The 25,471-nt window shown below is 42.9% G+C and overlaps 4 protein-coding genes across 12 annotated transcripts; 1 reads left to right on the top strand and 3 right to left on the bottom strand.

Moving 5' to 3' along the window:
• Positions 1-575: 575 nt before the first annotated feature.
• LOC103316673 (sodium channel protein Nach) lies at positions 576-13,209 on the bottom strand. Of its 4 annotated transcripts, none has more exons than XM_031923775.1 (6): positions 13,130-13,209; positions 3,786-3,984; positions 3,530-3,684; positions 3,328-3,471; positions 2,879-3,194; positions 576-2,818 (listed from the first exon to the last, which is right to left on the bottom strand). In XM_031923775.1, the coding sequence occupies exons 2-6, from the start codon at positions 3,927-3,929 to the stop codon at positions 2,426-2,428; spliced, it is 1,152 nt and encodes a 383-aa protein (XP_031779635.1). In that variant the 5' UTR covers positions 3,930-3,984; positions 13,130-13,209; the 3' UTR covers positions 576-2,425. The 4 variants fall into 4 exon arrangements, with proteins under 4 accessions (XP_031779635.1, XP_016838512.1, XP_016838513.1 ...); XM_016983023.2 differs by lacking the exon at positions 13,130-13,209 and adding an exon at positions 4,588-9,521; XM_016983024.2 differs by lacking the exon at positions 13,130-13,209 and adding an exon at positions 4,588-9,521 and having other exon boundaries at positions 3,328-3,432.
• On the top strand, positions 9,467-25,392 carry LOC100118404 (muscle, skeletal receptor tyrosine protein kinase-like). Of its 2 annotated transcripts, none has more exons than XM_001602328.6 (8): positions 9,467-10,090; positions 22,466-22,648; positions 22,739-22,971; positions 23,044-23,206; positions 23,303-23,583; positions 23,669-23,842; positions 23,933-24,091; positions 24,174-25,392. In XM_001602328.6, exons 1-8 carry the CDS (start codon positions 10,000-10,002, stop codon positions 24,474-24,476), a joined length of 1,587 nt encoding a protein of 528 aa, XP_001602378.2. In that variant the 5' UTR covers positions 9,467-9,999; the 3' UTR covers positions 24,477-25,392. The 2 variants fall into 2 exon arrangements, with proteins under 2 accessions (XP_001602378.2, XP_016838510.1); XM_016983021.2 differs by lacking the exon at positions 9,467-10,090 and adding an exon at positions 22,316-22,397.
• Or146 (odorant receptor 146) lies at positions 13,291-16,025 on the bottom strand. Of its 3 annotated transcripts, XM_032596350.1 has the most exons (10): positions 15,970-16,019; positions 15,162-15,528; positions 14,965-15,087; positions 14,772-14,889; positions 14,415-14,679; positions 14,245-14,343; positions 14,077-14,167; positions 13,860-13,996; positions 13,649-13,781; positions 13,291-13,561 (listed from the first exon to the last, which is right to left on the bottom strand). In XM_032596350.1, exons 2-10 carry the CDS (start codon positions 15,345-15,347, stop codon positions 13,505-13,507), a joined length of 1,209 nt encoding a protein of 402 aa, XP_032452241.1. In that variant the 5' UTR covers positions 15,348-15,528; positions 15,970-16,019; the 3' UTR covers positions 13,291-13,504. The 3 variants fall into 3 exon arrangements, with proteins under 3 accessions (XP_032452241.1, XP_016837030.1, NP_001177547.1); XM_016981541.3 differs by having other exon boundaries at positions 13,680-13,781; positions 15,162-16,025; NM_001190618.1 differs by lacking the exon at positions 15,970-16,019 and having other exon boundaries at positions 13,505-13,561; positions 15,162-15,347.
• Positions 17,044-19,644, bottom strand: Or145 (odorant receptor 145). Of its 3 annotated transcripts, XM_031922514.1 has the most exons (10): positions 19,535-19,644; positions 19,190-19,446; positions 18,966-19,088; positions 18,765-18,882; positions 18,399-18,663; positions 17,932-18,030; positions 17,733-17,823; positions 17,515-17,651; positions 17,309-17,441; positions 17,044-17,233 (listed from the first exon to the last, which is right to left on the bottom strand). In XM_031922514.1, the coding sequence occupies exons 2-10, from the start codon at positions 19,373-19,375 to the stop codon at positions 17,180-17,182; spliced, it is 1,206 nt and encodes a 401-aa protein (XP_031778374.1). In that variant the 5' UTR covers positions 19,376-19,446; positions 19,535-19,644; the 3' UTR covers positions 17,044-17,179. The 3 variants fall into 3 exon arrangements, with proteins under 3 accessions (XP_031778374.1, XP_031778375.1, NP_001177546.1); XM_031922515.1 differs by lacking the exon at positions 17,932-18,030; NM_001190617.1 differs by lacking the exon at positions 19,535-19,644 and having other exon boundaries at positions 17,180-17,233; positions 19,190-19,375.
• Positions 25,393-25,471: the final 79 nt, after the last annotated feature.

Here is a 25,471-nt window from a genome sequence, read left to right as displayed (position 1 = left end):
AAAAAAAAAAATAGGACGAAAATAATGAAAGCTACACAATAAAATTTAACTTAGGGCACAATGAAGAAGCTTATATATTACATTTATATGATATAAACGACGATGAATCTTGCTATGATTATATACATGATAATTTAGCCGACGTTTCTGAATTATACACTCTGAATTTATTCCGCGCAAGCCTCTAAAAAGTATCTACATATAGAAAAACCTGAAACAAGCGCAAACCGCAGGCTGGACGCGAGCATGACTAAAGTTTCCAATGTGCTGCATGACGACCCTTCGATAAGACACGATGAATCATAAAGGCAAAATTTGACTGCTCGTGAAACAAGTTCCGTCGAGTCAACAGCCATCAAAATCCGCACTCTAGCGCGTTAGATTTTGTAAATCCGTTTCGAGGCTGCACACGCCAAACTAAAATACGCAGTGTTTGTCGTTAGTCACTTTATTTACGAAATTTTCTACGCTAAAATCATTCGAACGTCTCATCAGCTCACGTTGACATCGACAAGTGACTTAAAATGCTCGTATCCGCAAGCATACTGCATCCGTTATTAAAAAGGTGAAATAAATAAATCGCGAGATAAGCTTTTATTAACATGAGAATATATAAAACATAGATTTAAAGTCAAAAAGTATATTGTACGAACTAAAAAAACTCCCCTGATTCTTACACGCGCGTCTTCTTATGAATAAATTGTATACAAGAGGATATAATTCAACTGAACTTTCTACGCACTTTGGACGTAATGTATAAAATGTAAAACTTATGAAAAAAAAAAGCGTAATATTATATTATATATACACACGAACGATTCATGCGTCGATTTTATGTATGACGACGCAGTGTGCGATCGGAGCGAAATGGTGAAAAAAAAGAGGGAGAGAACATTCCATGCGATTATACACGAACATAAAAATACTCGTTGATTGAGAGATTTTTAAACGAAATATATATATACATACTTTCTTTCCAGTCAGTATAGTCCTTTATCTACATTATATTTGATTTCAATTTAGACTTAAGGCGAAAAAGTATAAAGCTAAAAACCTATGTGTCGGACAAGTTTTGACTTGAGTACTTCATTAATTGCCGTGATAATGTACATCGCAGAGATCGTTTTTCCACATTGATATATGTAATAAACGGCATTAGAGACATTCATCGCGCATTTGTAATCGAAGTGTATTTTGATACAATTTAAATGTTACAATATCGCATAAAAACACACAAACGCAAGGCGAGCAAAAATTTTCCGAACAGTCACGCGATTTTCCTTAATCGTCACACTTTTGCCATTAATAAAGTACTCGACGACGTATTTGTCCAGCACCGCGAAACGAACGTAGCGCAGACACGAGCGAAACGTGGACAAAAAAAAATTACGCGAGTGAGATACGCATGAGTTAGGTAGAAAAAAAATGGAATATGAAAAGCAATCAAAATTGTACTCATCGCAACGATGATTTAATTTAGGCGAAATATTCGAATCGTATTGATATTATAAAAGAAGTCTGTAGGTATAAATCGTAGAGGCGATTTTTGAATTTCAGGATGAGTTATGTACTTATGGAAACTATATCGTTTCTCGCAATGCAGAACGCTTCGACTTTTTGAAGGAACTATCGTTAACGTTATCGAATTAATAAATTATATATACTAGAAATGAATTTTAAAGCTCCAATCTATATTATAACGTTATTATTACACATTAAATACGTAAACATAATCTCAGTTTGAAATCATCGGTTTTCTAGGGACCAGAAAAGAGTTGCACGGTATACAGTTGATGAGGCTTTCGTTGTAAAGTATATGAGCATAGATTATATCACAGAGAATCTTTAGTTGATACTACTACGTTGTAACGACGCTATGACACTGTTGAATTTCAAAAATTTAAGAATTAAAACGCGCAGATATTAAACGAAAAAAAAAGTACAATAGCTAGAATCAGAAGCGTTGCAGCGTATCAGAGCAAAGGCGATTTGAGTTTCTTCGATCGTTTCAGAGTTATTATTATATATGAGAAAATTACACGATACGGCATGATTTTGATATACAAGAGTGTGTCGTGCGCCGCCTTAATTTCCGTTCATGTCGTTTCGGACCTGAAATTGAAGTGGAGGCGATCATATGCGAAAGTCAAAGATCGCTATAGTAAGAAAGAAAACAAACAAACACCAAAAATTCTCGTGTGCTACCGCTGCTTGGATATACACACACATATATGTGTGTGTGTGTATATAAATAAAAAAAAATTATAGAAGCGATTTTCACGGAGTCGGGATGTATCTCGAATGCGTAACATAAAACTAGGCGAAACAAGTGAAACGAAGGATTTGAAAAATCTGAAATAAATATATACATTTATTTTATAATCGCACTCTTGTTTTCATTCATAGTCCTATGTAATAATATCTATCAATAGTCCTTGAGATACCGCAGCTTCAGCTGATCAGAAAATCCATCAGCAGCAACCCTTTCCTTAGCTTCTCCCTGCAGCCTCTTGACTTCTCTAGGCTGGACCTGGACGTTGAACCTGCTCTTCGGCACACCGAGCACAGCGCCGCAGTAGGTGCGCAGCGTGAAGTAGTACAAGCCCTCGAGGCTGGTGATGATGGAGTAGCCGAGGAAGCAGCCGGCGACGCCCCCGAACGAGACGAGGAGGTCCAACCAGCCGAAGCGCGTCGAGCGCCGAAAGCGCACGTCCGGCCAGCTCAGGAAGCGAACTTCGCTCGAGTCGCCCGCGCGCTCGATCTTCTCGCAATTGTAGGCCGTGTGGTCGCAGGACATGTGGCAGTTGGGATCTGCCAACTGAGGTGAATTTTCATCCAAGTCTTATACTTTTAGATTTCAATACTTTCGGCCGCATACCTGCTTGGAATCGATCTCGGAGAGACACTGGTACTTGCTCAAGGGACAGTCCTCGGCCTGACCGGAAGCGTAGAACCAAGGAAGACAGCCGCACTTCGATTTGAACGTTTTCTCGACGTGTGCTCTCTCGCAGTGGACGTGGGAGGGACTCTCCTCCGGAAAGTCGCACTTGCGCTGGGACCTAGTGAGGAAGCGCAGACTGCTGGCCGTCTTCGTGACCGTCAGACTCAGCTGGATAGAGGACGGCCCGCTCATTACGTAAGTCGGCTGCTGCCCGTAAATGGGAGGACCTTCGGATCTACCCGTCACGTGCACGCTGGAATTTACCGAGAGATGTGTAACGTGTTCTTTCAGAATTCGCCTTCACGGCTGCTGGTATACATTATTTTCCCGAGTCGAATGCTCCGCCGACGGGCTATTAATCGGCGTATAGCTGAATCAACGTTTACCTTATAGGATACTGACTCGGCAGAAAGCGTAAACTCCAGGAGGAATCGTCTCTCTCGATGGCTCTGCTCCGGAATTCGCAGCAAACGCCGCCCGGAGTGGCGACTCTGCTCGCGAACGAATCTGCGCAGTCGAGGGATTTTTGTCTAAATTTAACACTTTTAGACCGATGATGAACGAAGTTTTGAATCAAAACAGACTAACCCGAATTCGCAGTCGGAGAAAAATTCTCCGCATTCCGGAGCGACTCGAAGCAAGTACCTTCCGAGAGGCCCTGAAACCTCTCCCATGTCCTCGTTTCCAAATCCCGGGGGATTGCCCTCCCACGTGTAAAGAGCTCGCAATATCTCCGCTTGCGACTGAAAAGCGGAAGAAATAACGTCAGCGACAAAACTCGCCGTGCAGAGGAGCCTCATTAAAAGTTGTCGCAAAAATTATAGCTCTTTGAAGTCGCGCTTACCGGAGTCAAATGCGATTCGGAAAAGTTCAGATGGCTCTCGTCGAAGCAGAGATAGACGTTTGGGAAATCCAGCGTCGAGTTTTCTCTCTCTATGTGAAGATACGTCAGGGTCGGCGATGTTTGGAATTTTTCCCAGATCGTCATGATCGTTGCGACAGCCGAGATTACCGAGACGTTGAAGATGAGAAACCAGACGAATCTTGAAAGTGTAACGTGTTTTGATAAAAATAAAAAAAAAAAAAAATAAAAATGGACTATGAACTCGGTTTAGCCATTTTGAAGCGATGTAAACAAAAACATGCGTACAGATAAAACGAGCGATAAGATCCATGGCTAGTCTTGTTGACAGCGAAATCAAACTATATATTTTCGAAGAAGCTTTCCCCGCTGTAACAACACATCAATTCCTCTGTACGCACGATGTATAAATAACTCTGCAATAAAGCGAAGCGAAATAAAATCCACGGATTACTACACACCGATTACCGCAGCTGACAATCCTATCAGCTTCATATCTCTCACTATTTATTCCCCGCTTTGCGAAATATAAAGATGCAAATCCGATTACTAGTTACGTTACTAAAAATATGAATTGCCCCGAGAGAATAATCGTCGAGCGATCGTAAAGTCGAGTCTTTAAGGCCTCGCTCTCGCAGGCGTTTAAACAAATCAAAGCGGCTCGCTCAGCAAAGTACCATATTTATTTCGCAACGCGCGCGCACTCTCGACTCGATCTCGCACCTACGGTGCACATAATACGCTGAGCGAATCGGAAAAGGAAATCGAGTATACGCGCACGTACCTTTCGTAAATCGACCTCGACGGGTCGATAAAGTAAGGGACCACGTGGAGCGAATTCTCGAGCACGAACTCGCGGCTCCTCTTGGCCAGGCTGTCCCTCAGCAGCCCAGCCGACGGCCTGTAATCCGAGCAGTCCAGCATAGCTCTTTCTCTCGCACTGCAGCGAGTGCGAGTATAAGGCTGATGGAAAAGCGTTTCGGTATCCTCTCGCGTGACTTGGCTGAGTATCAGCGGTCGAAATCTCAAACGTTCGCGCGCCCGCGAACTTTCGCCGGGTATCGCGATTTATCGCGCTCTTGAAAATTTACTACCGGTTCGGGGAAATTTTTTGATCGTTATTGCGAGCTGCGCGTTACGCGCGAACGAATCACACACACACTCGAGAGAGAGAGAGAGAGAGAGAGAGAGAGAGACGCAGTTTAACAGTAGTATACACTCTCGAGAGCGATAAAAATCGCCGGCGTTAATGCGAAAATACACACACACACACACGTTTTACGGCCGGGAAAAACGTGATCGTTCTTTAAAAAAAAGATGATACGCCGGATAACCTACTTTTTATCGGGCGACTTTTTTACAACCATAACGAATCAGCAATAATGCGTCGAGCAGCGTTTTTATCGCGACTTTCTCTCTCTCTCTCCAACATCAGCCGAGCGTCGTTTAATTATTCCGCGCGCGAGCTTACGTATTTTGCTTTCCGAGAGAGATTGAAAAGAGCGCGGAACAGCTGCAGCGAATAACGGAGTAGTAGTGAACATCGGCGCGTGTCGTTGGGGAAAAATCGATAATACCTGCATTGTCCCGGTGACACGGGCTATTAGTCACCTCGTCTGGCATCATAAGCCCATTTACATATAGCTACGTCTCTCTAACGAACCTTCCGCTCGTGCGGCCCCCGACTAATCCCGCAGTGTTATCTCGTCTGCGCTATCTGAGCTCTGCGGCTCTATGTGTGCGTCTGTTATGTCGATGGGCAGAGATATACACGGTCCTATATTTAGTGCCTCTACTGTGTTTGGGCTCTTTTGTCCGGGAAATGATTTGTCCCAATGCCCAGTCATCGACTCGCTTCTCTAATCGCCTTTGCGGCCCTTGTTTGCGGCTCCGGGAGATTCGGAGCTGGCTTATTATATTTTCGGATGAGACACGTGTCGATATTTTTTTTTTTTCTGTCGAATTTTAAATCAAGAGCTGCAACCGCGATGATTATAAACGCAAACGGAAAAGTCGAAGCCACACAGGCCGCGGGATATACACTTCCAGAATCCTCAAAGTCAACAAACTCGGAGTGACGTCCGACGCGGCGGTCGCGCTGCACATGCGGCGTAATTTGTACTCTTACACGCGCGGCGCAAGATCCTCAGCTTCCCGAAATCCAAGAAGATCCTTCCCGTCGAGGAAACTGTTTGCCCAAGGATTAGCACTGTACGTGTAAAGTTTTCGGGGCCTATAGCCACCCACGTCGCTACTACCGGGCGTATAGACACCGTCTTATCAGTCGAAAATCGAATTCACATTTCCGCGTCTCGATTTCCGGAAGAAGACGTCTATTTCAGTGCCGCAGCGCGGCTATCGAATTTCACTTATGTCCTGCCCCCCTACCGAACAATACCCTCTCGGTGTACCTCAACGGTGTCTAGAAACACAAACACACGCTCTCTTTTCCGGAGAGAGAGAGAGAGAGAGAGAGAGAGAGCCAGCGGCAGAACTGCAGCTTTATTATTTTAGCCAGTACCCCTTACAGCCCGCAAGTCGGCATCTGTCCGAGATTTAAAGCGCCCTCTTGTATGTGTGTGTGTGTGTGTGTGTCTGTACTCGCTGCTGCACTTCCGCACGTGTTATTCAAGAGAGAGAGAGAGAGACGTGGAAGAGGAAGACTTTGTTCCTACCACTTTTTCCACCCTTTTTTACGGCTCTTTAAGAGAGCCGCCGCCGACACACTCTCCGCTGTGCTTTTCTTTGCGCGCGGAAGAGAAGAGCTTAAGCGTCATGAGCGCGAGTTTCTCGGATTATACACGAGAAAGATGTATACGCGGCCGCTTCTCGGGACGGACGCGCGGCTTTGCGCCGTTTGAATTTCAAATGGAGCTCGAAAATAAATATTCACGCGGCTGCAGCGCTTTATACACATTACGAATTTTCAAAATGGATAAGCGAGGAAAAAATTTTCCGCATCGCCGGGGCGAGGAGTCACGCGGTCGGAATAAGATCCGTCAATCGCCTAACGAGTTCTTCAACCGCACGCCGAAAATACACAGCCACTCGGAAAGTGAGAGACAAAGATCCCGCGCGGCTTCAAAAGTGTCTCTCTAATACACACCCACGACTACCGCTACCAGTAGAAAGTATACGCAGACTCGGGAACAAAAGGCGAAAATCGATGCAATCCAAGCAGCGCTGCAACGACTCTCTTCGAACGTTTTCTCTCGCTATTCTCGTACACGCGTGTACACGCGACCAGGTGGACCGACGCTGCACAAACACGCGGCTCTTCGAACGTATTAACGAATATATCTCGCTTCCTGAGCTTTTTTTTCTCGAGAGAGAGAGAGAGAGAGAGAGAGAGAGAGAGAGACAGTCGCGACTACTTTGCCTACGTCAGTCTCGGCCTGTCACTCGTTGCGCAATTCGGCCGAGCTTTCCGAAGTGTTTTTTTTTTACTTTTAGCGGCGTTTTTACCTTTTTTATTTATAGGCGCGTGCCGACGACCCCTTTGACTCGCGACAAGCGAGATTTGTGGAGCGAGGTAAGGAGGTTTTTTTTTCGGGGGATATGGAGAAAAAAAGAGGATGTGCTACCTGATCTCTCGGGTTACAGGAAAGCGCTACTTTTTCGATCGTTAATGGAGCGACGGGCTTTTTTCGCGGCGCTGCGCGACCGCAGATGTTTCGTTTTTTCTCGATAGACGATCGAGCTCCGTATGTTCGACGGTTTGCGCCGAGCTTGGAATTTTTAGATAAAATGATGCAATGAATTTTTCCTCTCCAACAGTCGTCATTCACCGCTGACTTTACATCATTTTAATAAAAATCGTCCATCATCAACGAGCAGATACGGACCACGTATATACCTCGCGGATAATAGATCCGCGCGTAGTATTCACTGCATCGGCGATAAAAGTTGAACGCTCGGCACAGAAAAGCCGCAGCGCCGTCGAAAACAATATAACTTTCTCCGAGAAATCGGAGGGAAAAAGAACGAACGTCCGCGCGAGCAAATGACACGTGAAATGCGAGAACGATAGAGAAGCTTTTTTTTAATTCGCTGAACTCTGACACTATTACACATAATACGTTATCGGCGCGCGCGCTCGAGCGGTGGCCTTTTCAAAACAAGGGCTATTTTCTTCCCACGAGAGAAAGAGAGATTACCAGCCGTATTTTCATAATCCAACGGGGCTCAACTCATCTCGCCGACTTACGCGCGCGCGCTCGGGGATTAACAGTTAAAATATAATAGAAGCCGCGCGCGGCGAACGATTTGTGGCCGCCTATATGTACCTTTGAGCAGTCATTTTTTACACGCGTGCATCTAATTGAGTTAATTCCCTTTGTCGATTCAGAATTATAACGCGTTTATCGCGCGCGTCCGGAGATTTTTATTACGGCCTGGGAGAAGCGCAATTTAAAGGCTTCCGGTTTATGAATGAAACCTGACGTATGCTCGCATAATGGGCCGATTGTGCGCGCGTGTATATGTACGTTTTCGTTTCTCGAAAATCCCAACAGTCCAGCGTATTGATATGAATCTCGCGGCGCGAGCAGAGTTTCGGAAAATAAGCGGCCCTCTCGCGACGCTGTAATGCGTTCTTATGCAAATGAGCCAATAACTTGGGCAGCAGCTTTTTTACACGTTGGGGGGCACATCCGTTCGCGGCCTTGACTTTTATCATTACCGGGAGCGCGTATAACGAGCCTCGCTCGTTAAATCATCGAATAAACAGTACACGAGCTGTGCGTATCATACCTCCGATAAATCTCTCCCCGAGAAAAAGCGCTGTCGGTTCGTATACACTAATCGATTACGGCGATCGCGGCGACCAAAAATAAGCCTGCACTTTGACGTACGCGCCGACAGGCGGTGTATACAGCCTTATAAATCCCTCGGCCCGTTTCTTGGCCGATTTCGACAAAAAACCTGCGAGTGAGAAAGAGAGAGAGAGAGAGAGAGAGAGAGAGAGAGAGAGAGAGAGAGAGAGAGAGGGACATGGAAGAGGCCGAACTCGCGCGTCTGCCGCTGATTAAAAAAGGCCGAGCATTTGCTGATAAAGTGTTTACTGTTCTTCTCTCGATCGCGGGAAGAGAGGGAGCACGTGGTGCCGATTGTGCAGCAGCGCCGCTGCCGTCGTTTCCCCCACTTTTGGGCCTCTTTTTCCTACCCTTCCTAGCGAGATGCCAGCGCGCGAGAGAGCGAGCATTACGAAAATAAACGAAGATTATAGGCGGAGCTGCCGTCGAAAACATGATGATTTTCAGCGCCTTGTGGTACATCTATTGATCACAGCGTTCGAATCATCGGTCGGTTATGTTAAAAACAATCCCAAACTATTATGCCCGTTGCTAAAAGAAAAAATAAAACCCAAGCCCAAGCGAGGCCCCGCACATTAGCACACAATAGTCTCTCGAAGCGAAAGCCAAAAGAAAAACAAACTCGAAAAGCCCGCTCGCGAGGATCTCCATAAAACCGCGCGTCCTACCCAAAGCCAAACACCCTCGAGTCGAAAACTCATTTGCGCGCACGTACACACACACACAGAGACGATGAAGCAACCAAAGTCAAGCAGTAGCGAGAGAGAGAGAGAGAGAGAGGGGGGGGGAGGGAGCGAAAGGCAGAGAGATATACCGAGATAAAAAGGGAAGAAAGAGAGGGAGATAGCCGAGCGATCTCTCTCCTCTCTCGAGATAGAGCGCTCTCGCATGGGCGGACTCTCAAGCGCAAGACGCTGCGAGGGAGTTGACGTTGCCTCGGCGGCAGTGCCAGTCGTAGCAAAGCCCAGCGAGTAGTGTGTAGTGCAGTCTCTCTCTCTCTCTCTCTCTCTCTCTCTCCACCTCCTTTTTACCGGGGATCCTTCGCGCGCCCACTCGCTTCCGGATCGCGAGTGATATACTTGTGGGACCGCTCGCTGCTGCTCCATAGTGCGAATATCTTGTTGTGACACGTGCCGATCGGCGAACCGATTTATCGCTTGAAAAATCAGCCCTGAATAAGAGTGCGCGTGTGCGGCGAGAGGAAAATTAGTGACCCTAAGAGACTCTGGCCAAGCGTACAACGCTCTCGGGGGGCCAATTAGAGCGTTCGAGTTAGCGGGAGATCGGTAATTTCCGCGGCCGAGCGACATGCCGCGGTCGAGCCGAGCGGAGTAAGCTGAAAGGATCGGGAGCAGCAGTAGCAGGTGATGATGCTCGCCTGAATGGCCAAGACGTCCCGGAGGCGGAGGAAAATGAGCTGGAGACGACTGCCCAGGGGTCAAGGCGTCGCGTCGACGGAGCTGCGATCGTCAGGTACGGATGGGATGCGTGCGACGCTGTAATCGATGGTTCAAGAACCTTTTGCGCTGCGTTTAATATCGGCTGCATGTGCGGATAGAGAGAGAGAGAGAGAGAGAGATAGAGGGTATTAATTGTGCCGAGTGTAAACAGCTGTTCTCATTCGTCATTCGCGCGCGGGCAGTGATTCACGGAATCATTTGTTTTTGGTATATCGAGTGTAGGCTGTATCCCTTGTACAATAAGGTGCGAAACCGTATGGCTGAGCTTGCGTCGAAGACACGATTTTCGCAGTTGGTTTTCCCAAGCCTATCAAGTTTATTTGTCATGTCGTATTACCCGATGTGCCAGCGGAGCAAAGTTCATGAAAATCAATCGGAACGTAATATAGGCGTACCCATTAACGGTTTAATCGATTCGGATCCCAATCCGGCCGCGCGATCTCGAGCGGAGGCTGTTTTAAGATCGTTAGCGCGTCGTTAAAGCGGAATAACGCGAGAAGCCCATTTACTCCGAGCCTCATTTTTTTTTTAAATCTCTCTCGCATACATGTTCTATATCGATCCATCGCATTGTTCCGCGTCGTAATTGCGCGATCGCCGTCTGGGAAATCAATCAAGAAAATCCATTCCGAGACGCTCATTGAAAAGGAAAGCTACACGAAAACGCATTACGCTATACGCGACGAACGAGCCATTGTTGCCTCGCCGCGAGAAGCGCTAAACATATTCGATTCGCGGAATCTAGAATAGCTCGTTAATAAGCTCAACACACACGTACACACGCATACTCGCAATGAAATTTGTCGGTAAGATCGAGCGAATCGAATTCACACGATGACTAACAGCTCCTCTCTGGCATTGTGTGCAAAGCGCAGTGTAGTGCACGGGACCGTTATACACATTGAATAATCTCGCGGTAGCCCGAGGAACGAAGCGCAGCATCAGCCGCGCTCGTGGATTTCTAATGCCATCATACGTAGGCGCCTCGTTCGCGAGTTACGGCCGTCAATTTGTCTCCCGCGTCAAGCTGCTGGAGCGCTTGTACACACGATGCGGCCACCGCGGCGCACACCTGTACTCCGCAGATTGTCGAGTTCCGAACGCGCGCGAAAATAATAGAGACTCGGAACAGCGCGATGCTTCAAAGTCCGCCGCGCGGCAGGAGCAGCTACAATATTCCGCGAGAGCGAGATAATCGAAATCGAATAATGTGAAAAAGTCGGTGTCGCGCGAGAGCACTTATCGTTGGACGTTGCGAACGCGAAGTGTATTTTTTAACAATGTTTCGCAACGCGCTTCTCGGGCTATCGCCTGCGGTCGACTATTTATACAGCCGCCTCTCGCGCGGAGAGCGTCAACTCGAGCAGCGTCATCAGGACTACCGTTACGTCTATAAGACGCACCCCGAGAAGCAAAAACACAAGGCGCGCAAGTGTCTCCGGCCTCTGAAAGCCGCGTATTGTGTATCAGCCGCCCACGCGATCTTCGATTATATATATATATATATTATAAATACAGAAATACAGCCAGCTGAAACGCGCCTCTCGTATACGCATAATCGTATATATAACCTATAGAAAAGGGTAGAGAGTTATAAGCATATAGGCAGTAAGCATCTCCGAGCCTCGTGCTCTCTTTCCTAATCTCTATCTCGAGCGCGCGGCTTGTCTATTTAGATTTATCGCGCGCATTATCGGCTTTTTGCCGCTGCTCTCTCGCTCGCCCTCGTGCGCCGCATCAGCGAGTTATTCTTTTACGGCGGGGCTTCTGTGCGCGCTTCACGAGAGCTCTTCTGAAATATTTATATATATATATATATATATATATATATATATATATATATATATATACCCACACGTGAATCGCTTCGCATATGAATTCTAATGACGCTGCAGAAAAATGGATAATGCGCGGCTTAGGCGCTACTCGATCGGCTGCGTGGTTCGGATTGTACAATGTGTCGATATTATAGAGGTACACCCATAGCGCTTTGGCCGCGCAGAGTTCACCGTTGAATTTTCAAGTGCTTGAGTGAAAATCCTACGGAGATTTTAATATAGAAGGAGATTAGCCGGTGATGCTCCGTAGCGGTACTAGAAACAGAATTAGATCCCTTGGGTGTACTCTAATTATCGCGTCAACATTGAAAATCTTTTATCGGCATTACGAGTAATTGAGCGACGATGAGAATTCGAACTGTGCTTTATTTATGCAACCAGAAAATCATCCGTCGCGCCTATATTCCAAGTATACGGCGCAATTAGCGATACAGCCTCCAATGCGAGTATACACGAGAAATTGGAATACAACAGATTATCAACCGCACGCGACAGCTGCGCGGATCTCCAGAAACCACGTCGTAACATTCTACAAGTCAATCAGCGGCGGATTCGAATCTCCGAAAAATATGGGCTTATCAGTACACATTATACAGCTTCGCGTGGCGCGAAACACTTCCCCGGAATTCCGAGAGCGAAAGCTAGATTTACATATTACAGCACTAGCGCACGCATCTTTGCAGAATCGTCGATCAACGTCCGTTTCGCTCCGTAAAAAAGCAACAATACAGCAGCGGCGTCTTACGTAACGCGTGTGGCTTTCCAGCCGGCCGCGGCTAATCTAATACGATCTCTCGTCGATTCCGCGCTCATTTATTATAAGTCTCGGCTATATGTACAGTACCCGCTTTATGTAGACGCGCGCTATATCTATATCTGTCAGCTCCGATACCAGGGCCATTATTTTGCATTCGGATCAACGGAGGCCGAGGAGAGTGTGTGTGTGTGTGTGTAGCATCCGCGCGAGCATATAGTGTTTCCATATGCGCAATTCGTATATTACCGCACGCGAAAGGTCGCTTGCATTCCGATGCAGGCGATGCTAGCTAGCGCTTGCGGTTTATGGGCTTCAGATAGGGACTGCACGATGTCTGATAGCGCGCTGACACATACACATCTCGCTGCATACATTATGTGAACGAAAATCAGTTGGATTGTGCCGTTGACGCGTGTATTTATTTCGCGCGAGACGCAACGAATAGTCGCTGATTTACCTTGGCGATCGTACATGCAGACAAGCTCGACTCGGCTTCTATAGAGGAGATAAATTGCATTAACCTGATTATGATAAAAGTATTATGCATGTGGCGCCGACGCGGTGGTTTTCGATCGAAGACAGCGCGTGCCGTTGAGTATTCATGAGCAACTGGCTCTCTGTAATGCAACATATAGATTATTTATTGATGGTGTTCGAGCATACAAAGTTGGCGTATGTTATCACGTGGCACATGATGTATAAATGAGGCAAGATGTAGAAAAAATAAATTTCTCTTTTTTTCTGGAATATTATATCCTTCTCGCGACTAATAGACTTTGTGCGACTAGTAGATTTTATGTTTCATGATTATTTTGGTATACTTGGCGAATCTTTAGTCTTCTCTAAAAGAGGCTACGACTGTTATGTAGGAGACTGTTGATTTAATTATCTGAAAGATAATAAAGAGTATTTTTTTTAAATTCAATGCACACGACGTTTAAAGAATAATCCGATGATCGATAAAAGTTGTCGTTACTGCTCCATAATTTTCAAAATTCATAACGTACAATCCCGCAGCAGTCAAGCAACACGGCTTCATGCATCGTAACATCATAAATTTTAATAACGTTTTTGATTTTTCCGACAAGTTGTACCACTCGTTGTTGTATCTGTGAAAGTTTTCAAGACATCATTCATAACAACTGTCATAACATTTCGTGAAAGAAAAAAATAGATATTGGACATACGTGTAATAATAAAGATCTTCGCTTTCAGTAACGACCAACTGACCTGGCCAACTTAAATAAAATAAATGTATGCAAACACCGCATTCAAGTAGACTCAGCCGAAACATATCTAGATAACTATCAGATTCTTCCATAATCTGAAAAATGCATGAGTAAATGTTGTCGTACGATGGATTAATCAATCGTAACAATTTCGAGCGATGTATTTTGATATTACCGTTATGGCCCCAAAAGTGAGAAAAGTAACACATATGAGTATCAAAATAAGAAAGGATACATCATATGTATGTTCAATAAGATTGTTAAACCTGTGATTACATTAATAATTGAACTGCCTACAGATAAATATATTTCATAAACAGTATTTAAAAAATCGTTACTGAACTCCAATGAATCTTGATGTAGACGAATAGCGGAGATAATTTGCTCATAAGCAACATCTTTAACGGTATTAACGGCTCTTTTTGCTTGAGTTAATCTATACCTGAATGACCGATGCTCACGTTAGACAAAATGATTACTTACCGCATATTATTATGAATTAGAAACTCTTACTTAACAATGTTAAAAATGGCTAAATTTTGATGTACGACTGCAGTATAAGAAGTGTCGATTGCCATTAATACTCCTGAACTTACAACACTGATTGCACAGTATGCACCGTAAATATGCCAGTAATAATCATAAGGATCCACGCCGAATTCCGCTTTAACAACTCGTAGTTTTTCTCGGGTTCCGTTTTGCAAAGGTAAAACTACATCAATGAGTATAGGCAAAAGACCAAGTTGAGAAAAACAAATAGCAGCAACGGTTATGTATCCTGCAATACATTGACAGTACAATAAATTCGTAAACATTTAAATTAATCAAATCAAGCAATATCAGTATGGCAAATAAATTAAACTTATTTACCAACGTATCCAATAGATTTATATTTCCCTAATAGTGCAAACTTATTTAATATAACTCTTTCATCGGGATCAGTAATGGTCAACCAATTCGATGTAATCTTCTCATATACTTTGGTCATCTGTAAAATTTAGAATCACACCATTAGATGCAAGACGAATCTAGTTTGTACAAATAAGTTACATATTTTTAATACTTGATCTTTACTGCGCGTCACAACAAAATATTTTGTGCAAACTCCTGAAGCATAAGTAACTCCCGCTAAATTTTCTGCACAAAGGCCTAAATCCTTGCCACACCATACTCTTATTCCATTTATCTTTAAACAAAATATTTATATAAATATTATTATTGGGATTAATTATTTATTCATTGTTAACTTTTTATACGTACATGTGGCATTGCCACCATACTGAGAATGAGTATTACAATAAATTGTTTAATTAATGCATCAAATCTCTTCTGATAAGGCCATATTCCAATCAATTCTTGCAATATTTTGTTAATTTTAAAATAAGTGTTATCAAAAACCTCATTTATTATCTTTGAATTTAAGCTAGATGTTTCAAAACCGTTCATTTTTAGAATATGCTCAACGTCTGCTTATATGAAAAAAATTCATACAGTTGATGACGTTATTGATTAAAATGAGAAATACTGTAATAAAGCTACGCTTCAAAAAAATTCGTTTCGGTATTTAAATTTTATTGTTTAACTTTCTTTTCAATACGCTTTCTCTAGTTAACTTGAATATTCGCATCTAGTAATAACAATGTAGAGAAAAATCATTAGTAAAACTTAGCAGACAAATATTTTAGAATAAAAATAAAACGTCTACAATTTTGAAACTAATTCATTATACACACACACACACACACACACACATACACACTCGACTGAAACCGCAGTCACAAATCAATATAAGTTGTCAGAGCGGGGTGTCGGGTAAAAGAGCGTCGCTTGATTGCATCTATAAAAGGGCTGCACTTTGCCTTGTCGGGAGGAGAGAAACATTTAAAGCTTGAATTGAAATTCATTTTAATAAAACTTTAATAATATTTTTAGTTTCGGCTATACATAACATTTTCTAACATCTGTACGTCTGTTTTACTCGGACACAGTCCTAACTACTTACTTAAAATTTACATACACGCACTAAATAAAGCAATTTTAGTTAATTCTTTTAAAAAAAGTAGCTTACAAAAATATTTTAAATTGTTATTTTATAGCAATACACTTTTACAACAGATAACAATACAAAAAAGTGCAGTTTAACATTGTTTTCAAGTACACGTTTAGTCACTTAGAAACCGCCAAATGAATTAAATCAAAGTTCAATATTTATTAAGACGTACACTCGTAGATTTCAATTTAAAGCAATTAAAAGTTTTAATCAGAAGTTTCGTTCTTACGCGGTGGAAGTAAAGCGAACTCTAAATGGTTGACAATTTACATAACAAAATACTATATATAGACGCAATACTAGAAAGTGATGTGAACTTGAGATTCATACTTTTAAGGTACTCGATGATTGTAGAAGCAAAGCTTTAATTCAGGCTTGAATAAAAATTTATTTTAATTAAATTTGATGTCCTTAGTAGATAATAAATCAAATAAATCGACGTGCTCAACCATGTTTGAGTAATATTCTTAATGCTATAAAAAAGTTATAGCCAACGATTAACCTACGGTTCGGACTGAAGATATGAAATTTTACTAATATTACATCCATAATGTGTTTATGTTTGTGTTATAAACCATAAGTATAAATAATGCTAAACGCTATATTTCTGTGTGAATCTTTCCGAATACAACGTCCAATTTACTCGCTACTCTCAAAAACCAGGTAAAAATAATGACGCAGAGAAAAATTTCAATAAAAAGTCTATTTCAATATAAGTAAACATAAATTGAATTCTACTTAAATACAATATGTATGTATGACACCCGAATAACGTAGAGTGAAAAAATTGAGTACGTTAACTATCCTTCGCGTCTTTTCAGGTACGTATGTGTGTTCTGATAGAAAATTATTAGCTTATTGACCTGGTATACCTTACAAAAAACTGGTAACAGACAAAAAAAATCATCTCCAAAAAATCTGTCTAGTACAACCTAACTGATTATTCCATGACGGAATTTTCAGTATTATAAGAAGAGTTAATAAGAACGATTTTTCCTAAAAATGTATCTATGTTAACAGAATCAAAACGCAAGGAACGAGCACCTGTATATAGCTACAGCTACAGCAAAATAAGACTGACAAAAAATCATGTTTTGTACTTGAAAATATATTCTCATTATTGCAATCACAAATTTTATCGACTATAATTTTATGTTTTACGAATAACCTTAGTGTTTTACACAATGGCACTTTTACAAATCTCCTTACCCAATAAATCTCATATTTACTATTCTCTGAATGAAGATAAAACTGTAATGTAGGAAACTGTCGATTTGATGATCTGAAAATAAAAAATGTCATCATTTACATTGAATTCTGCTTGATATACATAATAGTCGTTGAGAATTATTATTACCGCTCCATAGTTTTCAAAATTCATAACGTATAATCCTGCAGCTGTTAAACAACATGGGTTTATGCACCGCAACATCATAAAATGCAATAATGTTTTTGATTCTGCCGATAAGTTGTACCATTCATTATTATATCTGTAAACGTTTTTAAAACATTATTTATAACAATTGTCGTAATACTTCGAGAAAAAATAGATATTGGACATACGTGTAATAATAAAGTTCTTCACTTTCACTAACCACTAACTGCCCTGGCCAGCTTAAATAAAATAGATGAATTACTGCACCGACTTCAATTGAACCTAATCGTACTATATCTATCCAATTGTCAGAATTTTCTAGAATCTAAAAAAGTTTTGGATCGATATTTCTATTTAAATAAATGAGTTGTCAAAGCAAATCATGCATTTGACCATTTAGCGTTACCGTAATTGCTCCAAAAGTGAGAAAAGATATGCAGACGAGAATTAGAAGAAGAAAACAGACTCTATACGTAACTTCAATTAGATTGTTGAACCTGGAATTTGAAAAATATATGGTTACATAGTAATCATTGTTGATGAACTTGTAGTAATTGTTATTCCTTCCACAAATAATAAATAGTATGACAAAAATGATACTAAACCCTAATGAATCTTGATGCAAACGAACAGCGGAAATAATTTGTTCATATGCTAGATCTTTAGAGGTGCCAACGGCTTTCTTTGCTAAAGATAAACGATATCTAACAAACATTAAAATAAAATTATTTTACAAAATGTTAAATATAATAATTTAATGTTGCTTTAAAGAGGTTCGGGTGCTTAGCGCGTGCGGGAAATAGTAGAGACGGACTTTTGTTAATTACTAGAAAATCATGCGTAACACTCTTAATGAATCGTTTTTTTATAACTAATTCTCACTAGAAACTATATTAAATAGTTAAATTTTTGACATTCATTAAGACTTTAAAAGTAAACCTATAAACGAATGAAGAAAAATGGGCTAAACTAGTGCTTCGAAAAAATGTTGCACATCAATATTGCGGAACTGGCTGCATTTTTTCGTAGCACCAGAATCTCGTTATAAAATTATTATTATTGTTAATCTTACTTGACTATGTTAAAAATGCCAAGATTTTGATGTACGACGGCAGTATAGGACGTGTCGATTGATATAATAGTAAATGCACTTACAAACGTAACTATACAGTATGTAGCGTAGATATGCCAGTAATACTCAATAGGGTCTACGAAAAATTCTGCTCTAACAATTCGTATTTTTGGTCGAGAGCCATTTTGTAATGGTGAAAAATAATCAAAAGCAAACGGTAAAAGTGCGAATTGAGAAAAACCAATACCAGCAGCAGATACGTATACTGCAACCATAATAAATTAGTTCAGATTATTAAAAATTAATTGTAGCCTCATCAAAACAAAAGTAAAAAATATCACGCGTAAATGAAACAAATATAAATACCAGTATATCCGATAGATTTGAGTTTTCCCAAACTCGAAAACTTATCTAATATCACTCTTTCATTAGGATCATTAATCGTTAACCAATTAATGGCAATCTTCTCGTATACTTTAGATATCTGCAAAATTTAAAACAAAAATTTCAATATGTAACGAGAATATGCATGTATATAAAAATTATAAGTTAGTTATTTTTTAATACATCTCTTTTACAAAGGAGTACGACCAAATATTTCAAGAAACAACCCGAAAGATAAATCGTTGCTGCTATATTTTCTGAACAGATTCCCAAATCCTTGCCACACCATACTCTTATTCCATTCAGCTGTACACAATTTTTAATTTATACAATATAAAATCTATAAAATCTCATCTGCGTGTTTGGCTTAAAAGTAAAAAAGTAGTTAAAATTATTCCAATACTTACGTGTGGTATCATAATGAATGAAAGAACAAATAGCATAATCGTTTGCACAACACGGACACTGAAGCCTTTTTGATATGGCCATAGTCCAACTAATTCTTGCAACTCTTTGTTGATTTTAAAATAAGTATTGCCGAATATATTATTTATCGTATCTATATCCACCGTAGATTGTTTAAGCTTATCCATGCTCAAAAGATATAGAAATTGGAGTTGGTTCGATTTTTTCTTTGCTACTTTTTCTTCTAGATCAGATCCAACTTCAAAAAATATATATTTTAGTTCTTTTTTTTTTTTTAATAATTTTTTTGGCACAACATAAATCCCAATAATAAAATGTCTTCTTACAATTTCGTCAAAAACGTATAAACGTTATTTGAGCATTGTGTCGTTTAATTTAGTCGTAAAGTCGTTCTAATCTGTGAAATAGTAACTTACGTATAAGTTCATCATTTATTGAGCTACATCCATTATTGTAGAGTTCAATTAAAAGTTGGTTCAGTGCCTATATATAGGTAGGTATACATAGTATAAATGATGTACATATATATAAATATATAAAGTATTGCTCTCGCGCCCGTAATATATACACATACAGCGAAGCCCGTTGTCGGGGACCGCTGGACCGCACAGATAACGCTCTGACCCGTTACGGGGCACCGCCGCAGCGCACCCAGGCAAATGAATGCCGCCTCTGTGCGTGCGTGTGCGCGAGAGTAATAGAGACAGAGAGACGGAAAGCTTGCCGCGAGGGACGAGTTTCGAGGCTGGTAAATAAGTATATGTATAAGCGTCAGGACGAGACGCAGGACTAGTGGTATATGTGGATCTAGACGAGAGGGAACTGTATAATATTGCGTACGAGTTTCGCTGCGGCTGCAGAATTCGAGTTTAATCCTGTCGATCGAATGCCGTTGTGGAATAACTTGTGATTTTACACGTGTGAAGGATGCTAAAGTATATAATTATTGATAATTTGACACTCCGAGCGATTCATTTCTGCCAGCCGCATAACGTTCATCGATTAAACGCGCAGTGTCCCTGCAGGTCGAAATTTCATTAAAATCATACGCGAACGCAGCTGACGTTTCAATTAAACGACGTTATTGGCAATAAGTTGAGATGGAAAGGTGCGCGTAATTTTTGTTGCTCAAGTTTCGAGAAGCCAGTATCCATACTAGAAAACTTGCTTCGTTGATTACATTTGCATAACAATATTCCGGCGCAAGCGCTCAATATACAGCTTGCACTGAAGCGCTTTTGGCCCTTATTCCCATGCGCCACTGCGGATACGAGCATTTCCGGGAAAATAATTTTCGCAGTGCATATTTTTTTCGTGGAAACGCTCGTGTAATACCTGCGGTGGCGCGTCGTGCATAAAATAATAAGTTTGAGTTGAGAAGAATTAGCGGAGTTATTGCAACGAAAACGTCGATTTCTCGCGCGTCTATAATAGTATAATAGTATAGTAGCAAGAAGTTTTAATTGCCGCGTCGCGCAGGACCCTTCGACAGCAATTATCACACTCGCGAAGAACATTATCCCTCAGTTTTATATAGGCAGAGAAAAAGCCATTAAAAAATCGAATTTCAGCGTTTTAAAATCACCCCTTGGCAAACTAATCGTCGAGGTGATAAAAAATTAATATGGGAAAAGAAAGCCGGTAAGTAAGCGTCGAACGAGTCGATAGAATTGCGGCGGCTAAAGCGTCAAATAAGTTGAGAAACTGAAATTAAACGCCACATTAAACCGCGCTGAAAACTCCGAACACACACATAGCGCAAGCCGACTGATTACAGCTCGAAACAATCGCGTATCCGCGAGCACTTTGCTCCGTCGACGCTTTTGTTTTCCTCGTTACGTTCGTCAAGGAGCCATCGTCTGTATACAAACGATGCCCTGATGCAACTCGAGAGAGAGAGGGGGGGGGAAGCAGCGATTAATCGCGCCGAGCAGAAAATTAATTAGCGACGTCGCAAATATAATACACTGATTTCGCTCTCTTCTCACACATTTGTATACTGATGCAGCTCTCTCGAGCGTATCCTATTACACACGCATGCATACGAGTAGGAAGAAACTTCGGCCGTATTTATCCGAGGTAGCGGTAGCTCTCGTAAGCCATAATCGTTTAGAGATACGCGTCGAGGGAGAGAGAGAGAGAGAGAGAAAGAGCACCGAAATATACGGTTATACGTCGCGGTATTTTGTAATCGCTTCGAGCGATTACCGCCTCATCCCCGACGAGCCGACGTCGTGTGTATGGAAAAATCGTTTGTCCGCAGCAGCAGCATCGGACGGACTCGAGCTTGAGGGAAATAAATAAACTCGTAAAAGTTATCGCGAGCCACCGCGAAAGAAAGAGATATATGGCCGCTTGCAGCGTTGTTGCGTGCTCGCCGCCGCCGCCGCCGCTGTGTATATTATGCCGCATCGAGTATACCGCGCTACTGTGTAAACGATTCGAGTGGCCTCGTTAACATTGCTTTTCGAATTCTGTAGATCGCGTGTGGCGTAACGCGCGTCTCAAGAAGGGCAGAATTTGTTTATATCTCGACCGAGTCGAGGATTTATCAATTAATTGAATGTTTCTTTTCAGAGACACACGCTGCGACGCTCGTGTCGAATAGCATCCTTGGAAGAAAAATTCTCGGACGGGCATAATACCCTTTCGTTCCGCAGCCGCGATCCAGAGCTGGATTTGCATAGGCCGGCATACATCGCTCGGCAGGCGCGAATCGAATCGGAAATTCATGGATGTAAAACGCCCTCATCGATCTCGCTTTTGTGTTCGAAAGTGAAATCGGCGGCATTTACAACTGCTCCCTTTACGCGGCCGCGGCTAAACACGTCGTTTCGAGAGGAAAAGAATACAGCTTGCACTTAGAGAGCGAGAGAAGAGAGACGCTCTTAGTGCGCGCGTGTTTGCCCACGTGGACAAGAATAACAGTCGTCGATCGGGAGCAAATAAACGCCGCCCCCCCCCCCCCTCTCTCTCTCTCTCTCTCTCTCTCTCTCTCTGCTGCAGAATTTGGAAATTCATATTACTACAAATATTCCGCCGGCGGAGCCTTTGTAAACACGTGCAGCCTCGAGATTGTTTGGAGGAGCGTCAGAATTTTCACTCCTACGAGAGCGAGCTATGATGCCTATAATAGATCGTGTCCGCGGAACAATCGTCAGATGCACGAGTTTCGTGGATTTGCTTTATGTATATTGCTTTAGCTGCTCGACCCAATTACATGACAAAAGGTTTATACCGCGGCCCTTACGTTACAGACTCGGAATCGCTGGGGATGGATCAGACGGCGACAGCGCCGAGCGTCAACTGCTCCGAGAAGCCGGGGATGTGCGGCTTGGAGGCCGCCTGTCTCAAGGTCGACGCGACCACCTCCAAGTGCATCTGCCCGCACGACAAGTCCGAGCCCACCGCCGATCTCAAGTGCCTCAATCGCTCGAAAGGTAAATACTTTGAAAACGCGTTCGATTGTGCCCTCTGAGATATTATCCGTAGAATCGCCACATTCATGCGTATCTTCACCACGTCCGCAGTTTCCAAAGGACCTAACCCCATCCGCAACATCATACTGGCGCCCGGAAACGGCACCAACAGCACGACGGTCCTCCCGGAATCGAAGCAGGTCGAGAGATTGGAACCGTCGAGGGTACCCGAAGTCACCGGCATCGTCATGGGCTGCGTCGTAGTCCTGGCTCTGGTGTTCGGTCTGATATACTACTGCAAACGACGCAATTTCAACGCAAAGTCCAAGCGCGGCGATCTCGAGGTGCGTATCAACGTATACGCGGCTTTCGATTTTTTAGTACATACTTATAAGACATTATTGCGCGCTTCGCAGGCGTCGCCGATGAACTTGAAAACGAGTCTACTGCTGGCCAACAAATACACGCCGAATCCCCAGTACTTCACTTGCGCCTCGCCGGAAGTGCCAATTCTCCCGAGAGACTCGCTCGTCTTCCTCCAAGACATCGGCGAGGGCTGCTTCGGAAAAGTCTTCAAAGGTGAGTCCGAGAATCTATAATCTATTTACGAGTGTATGTGTATTTTCTTTTCTAATATTACGCGCCATCACCCCCCCCCCCCTTTGCGACCACCAGGTGAGCTGACCTGCGAAGACGCGACGGAGATAGTGGCGATAAAGGTCCTAAAGGACACGGCGAGCCGCGAGGCCGAGGAGGACTTCATGCGCGAGGTCGACATAATGTCGACCTTCCGCCACGACAACATCCTCTCTCTCGTCGGAGTCGTTCTGCGCGACAGCAGCAGCAGTCCCTGGATGGTCTTCGAGTACATGCCCTACGGTGACTTGGCCGAGGTTCTCCGGGCGAACTCGGCCACGCTACGCACGCCGACCCCCGGACTGCAACCGTTGACCAAGGTCAGTACCAAATTCAGACCCCCCCCCTCCCCCTCCAAAGCGTATAAGCGCAGGCCTGTCAACGTCGTCTTTTATCGTGCCGCAGGACTCCCTCCACTGGATAACGACGCAGATAGCCGCGGGCATGACCTACCTCTCGGCGCAAAGATTCGTTCATCGGGATCTCGCCTGCAGGAACTGCCTGGTGGGCTCCGGACTCGTCGTTAAAATCGCCGACTTCGGCATGTCGCGCGACGTCTACACCTGCGACTACTACAAGGTATGGAATCGAGAGTTTGGCTTATTTACCTAAGTTTTTGCTGATATTCGAATTTTGAACAAAAAAAAAAAAAATGTTCGTTGCGACTAGATCGGCGGCTCGCGGTTATTGCCGGTGCGTTGGATGTCTCCGGAGAGCGTGATGTACGGGAGATTCACCCTGGAAAGCGACGTTTGGAGCTTCGGAGTCGTTCTCTGGGAGGTCTACTCCTTCGGAAAGCAACCCTACTACGGACACAACAACGAGGAGGTACGTGAAATTATTCTGACTTTATATTCCAAAGTAACGAACGGGTAGACGAGCCGTCAATAAAAAAACGCGCGTCCCGCAGGTCGTGAAGCTGATCCTCCAAGGCATAATGCTGATCCCCCCGGAAGACTGTCCCCCGTACGTCTGCCAGATAATGAGGGACTGCTGGAAGACGGAGCCCCGAGATCGTCTGCGCTTCGTCGACATCCTGGAGAAGCTCGAAAAGACCCAGAACAAGCCCAGCCAGATCAGTTCGCTGCCCAGGCCACCGCAGGGTCCCGTGACCATACGCACACCGGACGCCCTCGACTGCGACGGATACCTGCTGCCGTCGCCCGCGGCGATGCGCGAGTACCTCCAGCCTCTGCCCATGATAACCACGTGAAGTGGCTTCGAAAGCGCGAGAGAAAATTTGATACATTTCCTATGACACGGACGGTCCACGCGTTATAAATTAATTTTACAGGGAGTACATCGTAAATAATGAAAGATCCACCTACCGTGCCTTGAATGCAAGCCATGCGTACGCATTGTTGAAGACTGCACCAGAAGCTATTCAATGAAAAGTTATGCAATATATTTTACACCTAAGGTAGTAGGTAGTTTATAAGCCTAAAGTTATAGCGGGCGTAAACTAACTTTGTGAAATTACTAACTTTCCGTCTAACTTTTAAGAATTGCGACTTAGTTTAAATCCGCGAAATATACAACGATCGATATAATACTCACGCAGGTGATAAAGTATTAAGTTACATACGATTAACGATAATAAGTTATTTTATATAGGAATGAAATTTTGACGGATATCGCGTTGCCAACGACTTGAGATTACAAAGTGCCTTTGTTTAGATGTGCTATACTAATTTTATACGTAATTTAACCTGTGTTTGATATTAGGCTAATTTAACGAGAAGCATAAAAACTGGCGTTACTGCCCGCATACGGCGTTAATAATTGGAGATCTCGTATGATACATAGAATAATAATAAAAAAGAAATTTCTATGGCGATAATTATTTATAACTTGTCGCGAGCAAGGCCGTAATAATAATTTATAGTCCGACTATAAATAGCGTGATCCATGTCGATCTAATTATGTAAATACTCAAACCAATGTATCGTAGACTTACGTGTTAATGGATAACTTTTTTACTCAACGTATATTATTATGTGCTTCTTATAGAATAATCATGTGTACAAAAAATCGAAGGAAGAAATATTTTTCTCAACTTGTAAATTAGTTAATTATACCGGAAAAGACATTGTTACAAATGAGGGATCGTATTAAATTTTATATGAGTATATAGTCATTCACACCCGTTTTGATTTCTTTCCCACCCCGTGATTTATCGGTCATAACCCAATCCCAAGCAAAAAGAAA

The sequence above is a fragment of the Nasonia vitripennis genome, chromosome 2 (genome assembly GCF_009193385.2).
Source record: "Nasonia vitripennis strain AsymCx chromosome 2, Nvit_psr_1.1, whole genome shotgun sequence".
Taxonomy (NCBI): Eukaryota; Metazoa; Arthropoda; class Insecta; order Hymenoptera; family Pteromalidae; genus Nasonia; species Nasonia vitripennis.
Note: the sequence above shows the minus strand (reverse complement) of the source record. Positions and strands in the feature narration are given on the sequence as shown.